Consider the following 11,212-nt stretch of genomic DNA (forward strand, 5'->3'; position numbering starts at 1 on the left):
ACAATATCTGCAAATTAACCAAAAGCGTGTGTGTGTGTGTGTGTGTGTGTGTGTGTGTGTGTGTGTGTGTGTGTGAGGATATAGAAAACAAGCAGTGAGGATAACACCTCCAATAAAACTTCTCCAAGAACATGGAACTGATTGAAAACAACTTTCTTAATTTCTTACATTATTTCTGCTATATAAATTATGTTTTGTCTATCCCAAAAATCATTTTCTGTCAAAATCGTATGGTCTTTTCCCATTGTGAATTGTAGTTTTCTACATAAAATACACAACACTGCCACCTTCTGTTTAAATGGTGTAAATGGGTAGAGCACCACAAAAAAAGGCACTAATACAACCCCTGGCAAAAATTATGGAATCACCGGCCTCAGAGGATGTTCATTCAGTTGTATAATTTTGTAGAAAAACAGCAGATCACAGACATGGCACAAAACTAGTCATTTCAAATGGCAACTTTCTGGCTTTAAGAAACACTATAAGAAATCAGGAAAAAAAATTGTGGCAGTCAGTAACGGTTACTTTTTAGACCAAGCAGAGGGAAAAAAATATGGAATCACTCAGTTCTGAAGAAAAAATTATGGAATCATGAAAAACAAAAGAACGCTCCAATACATCACTAGTATTTTGTTGCACCACCTCTGGCTTTTATAACAGCTTGCAGTCTCTGAGGCATGGACTTAATGAGTGACAAACAGTACTCTTCATCAATCTGGCTCCAACTTTCTATGATTGCTGTTGCCAGATCAGCTTTGCAGGTTGGAGCCTTGTCATGGACCATTTTCTTCAACTTCCACCAAAGATTTTCAATTGGATTAAGATCCGGACTATTTGCAGGCCATGACATTGACTCTGTGTCTTTTTGCAAGGAATGTTTTCACAGTTTTTGCTCTATGGCAAGATGCATTATCATCTTGAAAATGATTTCATCATCCCCAACATCCTTTCAATTGATGGGATAAGAAAAGTGTCCAAAATATCAACGTAAACTTGTGCATTTATTGATGATGTAATGACAGCCATCTCCCCAGTGCTTTTACCTGACATGCAGCCCCATATCATCAATGACTGTGGAAATTTACATGTTCTCTTCAGGCAGTCATCTTTATAAATCTCATTGGAACTGCACCAAACAAAAGTTCCAGCATCATCACCTTGCCCAATGCAGATTCGAGATTCATCACTGAATATGACTTTCATCCAGTCATCCACAGTCCACAATTGCTTTTCCTTAGCCCATTGTAACCTTGTTTTTTTCTGTTTAGGTGTTAATGATGGCTTTCGTTTAGCTTTTCTGTATGTAAATCCCATTTCCTTTAGGCGGTTTCTTACAGTTCGGTCACAGACGTTGACTCCAGTTTCCTCCCATTCGTTCCTCATTTGTTTTGTTGTGCATTTTTGATTTTTGAGACATATTGCTTTAAGTTTTCTGTCTTGACGCTTTGATGTCTTCCTTGGTCTACCAGTATGTTTGCCTTTAACAACCTTCCCATGTTGTTTGTATTTGGTCCAGAGTTTAGACACAGCTGACTGTGAACAACCAACATCTTTTGCAACATTGCGTGATGATTTACCCTCTTTTAAGAGTCTGATAATCCTCTCCTTTGTTTCAACTGACATCTCTCGTGTTGGAGCCATGATTCATGTCAGTCCACTTAGTGCAACAGCTCTCCAAGGTGTGATCACTCCTTTTTTAGATGCAGACTAACGAGCAGATCTGATTTGATGCAGGTGTTAGTTTTGGGGATGAAAATTTACAGGGTGATTCCATAATTTATTCCTCAGAATTGAGTGATTCCATTTTTTTTTTTTTTCCCTCTGCTTGGTCTAAAAAAGTAACCGTTACTGACTGCCACAATTTTTTTTCCTGATTTCTTATAGTGTTTCTTAAAGCCAGAAAGTTGCCATTTGAAATGACTTTAGTTTTGTGTCATGTCTGTGATCTGCTTTTTTCCTACAAAATTAAACAACTGAATGAACATCCTCCGAGGCCGGTGATTCCATAATTTTTGCCAGGGGTTGTATAAACTAACCCATGATAACGTGACAGTGCAATGGATCTGTGTTATGAGCATGTACAAGCACTTCCACATTTCAGTACAGAAGTATTTTAGGATAATTTTCAAACTCCATGCTTTCCTCCATGTCATTGAATTAACTTGATATTTCATAGGGATGTTTTTTTTTTTCTTCTATCTGTAAAGGTGAACACAGATCAAATCAAATCAATTTTTTTTATATAGCGCCAAATCACAACAAACAGTTGCCCCAAGGCGCTTTATATTGTAAGGCAAAGCCATACAATAATTACGGAAAAACCCCAACGGTCAAAACGACCCCCTGTGAGCAAGCACTTGCGACAGTGGGAAGGAAAAACTCCCTTTTAACAGGAAGAAACCTCCAGCAGAACCAGGCTCAGGGAGGGGCAGTCTTCTGCTGGGACTGGTTGGGGCTGAGGGAGAGAACCAGGAAAAATACATGCTGTGGAGGGGAGCAGAGATCAATCACTAATGATTAAATGCAGAGTGGTGCATACAGAGCAAAAAGAGAAAGAAACACTCAGTGCATCATGGGAACCCCCCAGCAGTCTAAGTCTATAGCAGCATAACTAAGGGATGGTTCAGGGTCACCTGATCCAGCCCTAACTATAAGCTTTAGCAAAAAGGAAAGTTTTAAGCCTAATCTTAAAAGTAGAGAGGGTGTCTGTCTCCCTGATCCGAATTGGGAGCTGGTTCTAGAGGAGAGGAGCCTGAAAACTGAAGGCTCTGCCTCCCATTCTACTCTTACAAACCCTAGGAACTACAAGTAAGCCTGCAGTCTGAGAGCGAAGCGCTCTATTGGGGTGATATGGTAATATGAGGTCCCTAAGATAAGATGGGACCTGATTATTCAAAACCTTATAAGTAAGAAGAAGAATTTTAAATTCTATTCTAGAATTAACAGGAGGCCAATGAAGAGAAGCCAATATGGGTGAAATATGCTCTCTCCTTCTAGTCCCTGTCAGTACTCTAGCTGCAGCATTTTGAATTAACTGAAGGCTTTTCAGGGAACTTTAGGACAACCTGATAATAATGAATTACAATAGTCCAGCCTAGAGGAAATTAAATGCATGAATTAGTTTTTCAGCATCACTCTGAGACAAGACCTTTCTAATTTTAGAGATATTGCGCAAATGCAAAAAAGCAGTCCTACATATTTGTTTAATATGCGCATTGAATGACATATCCTGATCAAAAGATGACTCCAAGATTTCTCACAGTATTACTAGAGGTCAGGGTAATGCCATCCAGAGTAAGGATCTTGTTAGACACCATGTTTCTAAGATTTGTGGGGCCAAGTACAATAACTTCAGTTTTATCTGAGTTTAAAAGCAGGAAATTAGAGGTCATCCATGTCTTTATGTCTGTAAGACAATCCTGCAGTTTAGCTAATTGGTGTGTGTCCTCTGGCTTCATGGATAGATAAAGCTGGGTATCATCTGCGTAACAATGAAAATTTAAACAATGCTGTCTAATAATACTACCTAAGGGAAGCATGTATAAAGTGAATAAAATTGGTCCTAGCACAGAACCTTGTGGAACTCCATAATTAACCTTAGTCTGTGAAGAAGATTCCCCATTTACATGAACAAATTGTAATGTATTAGATAAATATGATTCAAACCACCGCAGTGCAGTGCCTTTAATACCTACGGCATGCTCTAATCTCTGTAATAAAATTTTATGGTCAACAGTATCAAAAGCAGCACTGAGGTCTAACAGAACAAGCACAGAGATGAGCCCACTGTCTGAGGCCATAAGAAGATCATTTGTAACCTTCACTAATGCTGTTTCTGTACTATGATGAATTCTAAACCCTGACTGAAACTCTTCAAATAGACCATTCCTCTGCAGATGATCAGTTAGCTATTTTACAACTACCCTTTCAAGAATTTTTGAGAGAAAAGGAAGGTTGGAGATTGGCCTATAATTAGCTAAGATAGCTGGGTCAAGTGATGGCTTTTTAAGTAATGGTTTAATTACTGCCACCTTAAAAGCCTGTGGTACATAGCCAACTAATAAAGATAGAATGATCATATTTAAGATCGAAGCATTAATTAATGGTAGGGCTTCCTTGAGCAGCCTGGTAGGAATCGGGTCTAATAGACATGTTGATGGTTTGGAGGAAGTAACTAATGAAAATAACTCAGACAGAACAATCGGAGAGAAAGAGTCTAACCAAATACCGGCATCACTGAAAGCAGCCAAAGAGAACGATATGTCTTTGGATGGTTATGAGTAATTTTTTCTCTAATAGTTAAAATTTTATTAGCCAAAGAAAGTCATGAAGTCATTACTAGTTAAAATTAAAGAATACTCAGCTCAATAGAGCTCTGACTCTTTGTCAGCCTGGCTACAGTGCTGAAAGAAACCTGGGGTTGTTTCTATTTTCCTTTCAATTAGTGATGAGTAGTAAGATGTCCTAGCTTTACGGAGGGCTTTTTTATAGAGCAACAGACTCTTTTTCCAGGCTAAGTGAAGATCATCTAAATTAGTGAGACGCCATTTCCTCTCCAACTTACGGGTTATCTGCTTTAAGCTGCGAGTTTGTGAGTTATACCACGGAGTCAGGCACTTCTGATTTAAGGCTCTCTTTTTCAGAGGAGCTACAGCATCCAAAGTTGTCCTCAAAGAGGATATAAAACTATTGACGAGATAATCTATCTCACTCACAGAGTTTAGGTAGCTACTCTGCCCTGTGTTGGTATATGGCATTGGAGAACATAAAGAAGGAATCATATCCTTAAACCTAGTTACAGCGCTTTCTGAAAGACTTCTACTGTAATGAAACTTATTCCCCACTGCTGGGTAGTCCATCAGAGTAAATGTAAATGTTATTAAGAAATGATCAGACAGAAGGGGGTTTTCAGGGAATACTGTTAAGTCTTCAATTTCCATACCATAAGTCAGAACAGATCTAAGGTATGATTAAAGTGGTGGGTGGACTCATTTACATTTTGAGCAAAGCCAATCGAGTCTAACAATAGATTAAATGCAGTGTTGAGGCTGTCATTCTCAGCATCTGTGTGGATGTTAAAATCGCCCACTATAATTATCTTATCTGAGCTAAGCACTAAGTCAGACAAAAGGTCCGAAAATTCACAGAGAAACTCACAGTAACGACCAGGAGGACGATAGGTAACAACAAATAAAACCGGTTTTTGGGACTTCCAATTTGGATGGACAAGACTAAGAGTCAAGCTTTCAAATGAATTAAAGCTCTGTCTGGGTTTTTGATTAATTAATAAGCTGGAGTGGAAGATTGCTGCTAATCCTCCGCCTCGGCCCGTGCTGCGAGCGTTCTGGCAGTTAGTGTGACTCGGGGGTGTTGACTCATTTAAACTAACATATTCATCCTGCTGTAACCAGGTTTCTGTAAGGCAGAATAAATCAATATGTTGATCAATTATTATATCATTTACTAACAGGGACTTAGAAGAGAGAGACCTAATGTTTAATAGACCACATTTAACTGTTTTAGTCTGTGGTGCAGTTGAAGGTGCTATATTATTTTTTCTTTTTGAATTTTTATGCTTAAATAAATTTTTGCTGGTTATTGGTGGTCTGGGAGCAGGCACCGTCTTTGTGGGGATGGGGTAATGAGGGGATGGCAGGGGGAGAGAAGCTGCAGAGAGGTGTGTAAGACAACAACTCTGCTTCCTGGTCCCAACCCTGGATAGTCACGGTTTGGAGGATTTAATAAAATTGGCCAGATTTCTAGAAATGAGAGCTGCTCCATCCAAAGTGGGATGGATGCCGTCTCTCCTAACAAGACCAGGTTTTCCCCAGAAGCTTTGCCAATTATCTATGAAGCCCACCTCATTTTTTTTGGACACCACTTAGACAGCCAGCAATTCAGGGAGAACATGCGGCTAAACATGTCAGATTATTTCATTATTGTAGGTTGTCTTTGGTACTTGTGTCACATATGTTATTTTAGAAATACTAGGTTTAAATGTGAACAGCATCTACTAAACTTAAACAGAATGTGCTGTGTAGATGCAAAGTTAACATTTTTTCATTTACAATCATGATCAGGCTAATGTGACAGAAAGATTTATATTTCGTTTGGTACTTGTGCATAGGAAATACTCATAATTCTCATCTACCATTATATGTGTCTAGCACTCCGGTCAAAATGCAATTGTTGCCACCACTGGAGAAGTGTTTAGGACATGCAGCTCTGCCAGAGCAACTTTCCCATTTGAGACTTTGCCAATCCCAGTCAGACAGCACCCCCTCTACGCCTGAGATCCGTGTGCACAGACACCTCTCCCTCAGGTAGCTTCACCTCAATTTCATCGAGTGTGTCTCATGTCTTTGTAAATGTAATGTATGAAATTAAATATTTTGAGTGTTTGTACATGTCTTCTGAGTAACATTGTTAATGTATGGGTTGTGTGTCATTTTTGCATGTATTGGCGCAGGGTATCGAACCCAGAATCTTCATTTGACACGCAAAAGGAACGCCGTCACAGCAGAGGACCAAGAAGGCGATTGACGGAGTACTCAATAACCTTAAATGAAAATCCTGCCATGATGGTGAATTATGGAAGCCATGCTAGCTCTGAAGATAGTAATTCTGAACACTCATTTGCATCTTACAGCAGCTCACCATGTCAAGATGTGCCATGTGATTCACCCAAACAATACCCAGCTGCATTCCTGCGCTCAAGCCCAGTTGGTATCTGTGGACCCCCAGCCTTCTTACATTCTGGATTTTACCATAATCCTCAGCACCAGTCAAGCCCCAGTTTTCCCCGCGTTTATTACAATGAAGAAATGGGATACCCATGTGATGCAGACATTACACGGAGCTATTATGGTCAACGGAGTCCTGGTACTTCAAACAGATATGGCTATTGGCATCAAGAGGCTGCTGTACCCATTCAGAGAGCACAAAAGCTGTTACCTCCTGATGTCAGACGTCCACCCTCTCCAGCCAAGTGGGACCATCCACACTACCGCGCTAATGGTCTTCCACGACAAGTGGTGAATGAGCAGCTGAAGTCGTGGCACCGTCGCAGTCAGCGGAGAGGACCCAGATCCCATTCTCTTGACAGACAAGGAGCAATCAGTGTCAAAAACTCACCAAATTGGGAGTCAGCCTGCCACCTAAACCAGAAGTACCATCAACAGGTAAACAGATTGTCTTCAAGGTTACTGACATAGTTAAGCTTAATCAATAGATACATAGATTTTACAATCTATTAATTTTTTATACCTACTCAGTGGGTGAGGCTGGGATTGCAGGAAAAAAAACAGGAGTAAGTAGTAGTTAAAAAGATGGTAATTGTGAAATAGGGATGTGTGGCCAAGGGTTCCCTTCGGGTGCTCTGGCTTCCTCCTACTTCCAAACGCGTGCAGGTTAGGTGGACTGGAAAATTAAATTTGTTGTAAGTGTGAATGAGTTTGTCAGTCTATATGTGGCCCTACGATAGGCTGGCATCCTGTCCAGAGTGTACCCACCCCTCTCACCCTATGACTGCTGAGATGGGCTCTAGCCCCTCTCCCCCTATGACTCTTGATTAGAGTAAGTGGATTTAAAAAATGAATGAATGTAGTACATGCAAGCGACTAGTACGGCAGAGTGGGGGTATTGTTTTGTGAGATTCCCCACAGATCTCAAGTGTTTTAGTTTTTTACTTTGTTTTTCCACATTAACACAGAAATGTTGAATGCAAATGTGACAATAAACCGCTCTATTTCATTGTAGGTTGAAGAACTCAATAATCACAGTGTTGTTGAAAAAAGTAAATGCTCAACAATCAGCTATGTGTGTAATGTTACTTACTGGACAACATTATGATCACTAATTAGCTCCTGTCATCACAATGCAGAGTGATGGATTCCAACTGTGTGTATCTGGTCATCGTTGCATGTGTCTTTATACGCGTCCCACCCCCCACCCCACCCCCCCACCCCCCACACCAATGATTACTCAACACCAAATCTTCATAGAACAGAGATATTTGAGATATAACTGACTTTGGACCACTTTTTTGGGGGGGTCAAATCTGTGACACAACAGATAGCCCTTTACCGTGTAACTTTTTTAAACATTTAACAGTTCAAAACAAAATATAAGGAATGTGTTTTCATGGGATACAGGGATGAAGTGTGAGAGTTACTAGGTGTTCAAGGGAAACTTATTATTTATTTCTATATTTGTTTATGGATTTATTTATGTTCATTGTTAGTTGGGTCTATCTTTTCTGTTGTGTTTTGTTTTGTTGGGTTCCTTATGTCTGTCTTTTTTCTATAATTGTATCATTGTATCATTATTATTGTTATTATTAGTTGTTGCTATTATTATTATGATTGTCAATGATATTTTTAAGGAAACATGGATTGATATGTAAATCATTATACAGGGAGAAGGGGTGGGATTAGATAAGTTTTGACTTCTTCTCACTCCGTTTTGAACTAATTTTAATTTTATGTTGTCTGATGTATTTTTTCTTTTGTTATGTTCAAAGTAAATCTTCTTCAATTCAGTTCAATAACTACTCAACCCTCTTATGCAAGTTCTGAAGACCTTAGCATACTGTTTCTGTGTCAGATCTAGAAGGATTCAAATATAAGTGAGTGGCCAAATATGTGACCTTCTAGTACCAAGTTGGCGGGAACACTGCTGGACCTTCAGGACAAATCTCCTGCTTATAAATTTTATTTATCCTGTTACTGTAATGAAAAGTCTTCAAAACTAAACAAATCTGTGTTCTGAAAGTGCCTCTTTTTTGCCATTGCTAACTTGCAGGTTATCCAAAGAAGGGCTTTGGAAAGGTCTTCAGATGACTCATTGGAGCACTGGGCTACTGCTGAAGACAGTTCTGTAATTGTAAGTGAAGTGTGAAAAGATGGGACTTGGAGCTCCAACTGATGTTAAATAAGTGAACAAATAAATTTAAGTGTACAGGACAGGAACATATGAACTAGCTCACTAGTGAATTTTTCAGTACATGGATTTGGATTATTTTTATGATTATTATTATTGTTCTTATGACAGCACAGTGGATTAGTGGTTAGCACTGTTGCCTCACAGCAAGAAGGTCATGGGTTCACTTCCCACCTGTGGCCTTTCTGTGTGGAGTTTGCATGTTCTCCCTATGTTTGTCTGGGTTCCCTCCGGGTGCTCCGGCTTTCTCCCACATCCAAAAGACTTGCCTCTTAGGTGAATTAAAAACTTTAAATTGACACGGACTGCCGTGCCCTGGTGGAGGAGGCCGACAAAGTCTTGCTGGCCAGGCAGGACAGCAGCCGCACATGATCTAGTGGTTAAAGCGTTGGGCTTGAGACCAGAAGATCCTCAGTTCAAATCCTAGCCTGACTGGAAAATCACTAAGGCCCTTGGGCAAGGTCTTTAATCCTCCACTGGTTCCGGTGTGTAGTGAGCGCCTTGTATGGCAGCACCCTGACATCGGGGTGAATGTGAGGCATTATTTGTAAAGCGCTTTGAGAGTCTGATGCAGATGGCAAAAGCGCTATATACAACCCCTGGCAAAAATTATGGAATCACCGACCTCGGAGGATGTTCATTCAGTTGTTTAATTTTGTAGAAAAAAAGCAGATCACAGACATGACACAAAACTAAAGTCATTTCAAATGGCAACTTTCTGGCTTTAAGAAACACTATAAGAAATCAGGAAAAAAAATCGTGGCAGACAGTAACGGTTACTTTTTTAATCACCATGTAAATTTTCATCCCCAAAAATAACACCTGCATCAAATCAGATCTGCTCGTTAGTCTGCATCTAAAATGGAGTGATCACACCTTGGAGAGCTGTTGCACCAAGTGGACTGACATGAATCATGGCTCCAACACGAGAAATGTCAATTGAAACAAAGGAGAGGATTATCAAACTCTTAAAAGAGGGTAAATCATCACGCAATGTTGCAAAAGATGTTGGTTGTTCACAGTCAGCTGTGTCTAAACTCTGGACCAAATACAAACAACATGGGAAGGTTGTTAAAGGCAAACATACTGGTAGACCAAGGAAGACATCAAAGCGTCAAGACAGAAAACTTAAAGCAATATGTCTCAAAAATCAAAAATGCACAACAAAACAAATGAGGAACGAATGGGAGGAAACTGGAGTCAACGTCTGTGACCGAACTGTAAGAAACCGCCTAAAGGAAATGGGATTTACATACAGAAAAGCTAACGAAAGCCATCATTAACACCTAAACAGAAAAAAACAAGGTTACAATGGGCTAAGGAAAAAGCAATCGTGGACTGTGGATGACTGGATGAAAGTCATATTCAGTGATGAATCTCGAATCTGCATTGGGCAAGGTGATGATGCTGGAACTTTTGTTTGGTGCCGTTCCAATCAGATTTATAAAGATGACTGCCTGAAGAGAACATGTAAATTTCCACAGTCATTGATGATATGGGGCTACATGTCAGGTAAAGGCACTGGGGAGATGGCTGTCATTACATCATCAATAAATGCACAAGTTTACATTGATATTTTGGACACTTTTCTTATTCCATCAATTGAAAGGATGTTTGGGGATGATGAAATCATTTTTCAAGATGATAATGCATCTTGCCATAGAGCAAAAACTGTGAAAACATTCCTTGCAAAAAGACACATAGGGTCAATGTCATGGCCTGCAAATAGTCCGGATCTTAATCCAATTGAAAATCTTTGGTGGAAGTTGAAGAAAATGGTCCATGACAAGGCTCCAACCTGCAAAGCTGATCTGGCAACAGCAATCATAGAAAGTTGGAGCCAGATTGATGAAGAGTACTGTTTGTCACTCATTAAGTCCATGCCTCAGAGACTGCAAGCTGTTATAAAAGCCAGAGGTGGTGCAACAAAATACTAGTGATGTGTTGGAGCGTTCTTTTGTTTTTCATGATCCCATAATTTTTTCCTCAGAATTGAGTGATTCCATATTTTTTCCCCCTGCTTGGTCTAAAAAAGTAACCGTTACTGACTGCCACAATTTTTTTTCCCTGATTTCTTATAGTGTTTCTTAAAGCCAGAAAGTTGCCATTTGAAATGACTTTAGTTTTGTGTCATGTCTGTGATCTGCTTTTTTTTTTCTACAAAATTAAACAACTGAATGAACATCCTCTGAGGCTGGTGATTCCATAATTTTTGCCAGGGGTTGTAAATGCAGTCCATTTTACATCACGCAGCAGCAGAAGTCCCAAACCA

At 39.7% G+C, this 11,212-nt stretch overlaps 1 protein-coding gene across 2 annotated transcripts in view; it reads left to right on the forward strand.

The window, feature by feature from the left end:
• The window catches only part of inavab (innate immunity activator b), a 77,533-nt gene extending 68,113 nt beyond the window's left edge, over positions 1 to 9,420 (forward strand). For both annotated transcript variants that reach the window (XM_034166846.1, XM_034166845.1), the window contains exons 8-10: positions 6,168 to 6,323; positions 6,470 to 7,181; positions 8,803 to 9,420. In XM_034166846.1, the coding sequence (XP_034022737.1) occupies positions 6,168 to 6,323; positions 6,470 to 7,181; positions 8,803 to 8,898 (964 nt within the window). In that variant the 3' untranslated portion in view covers positions 8,899 to 9,420. The remainder of the gene's footprint in view (positions 1 to 6,167; positions 6,324 to 6,469; positions 7,182 to 8,802) is intronic.
• Positions 9,421 to 11,212: the final 1,792 nt, after the last annotated feature.

This window comes from Thalassophryne amazonica, chromosome 3 (assembly GCF_902500255.1).
Source record: "Thalassophryne amazonica chromosome 3, fThaAma1.1, whole genome shotgun sequence".
NCBI classification, from domain to species: Eukaryota; Metazoa; Chordata; class Actinopteri; order Batrachoidiformes; family Batrachoididae; genus Thalassophryne; species Thalassophryne amazonica.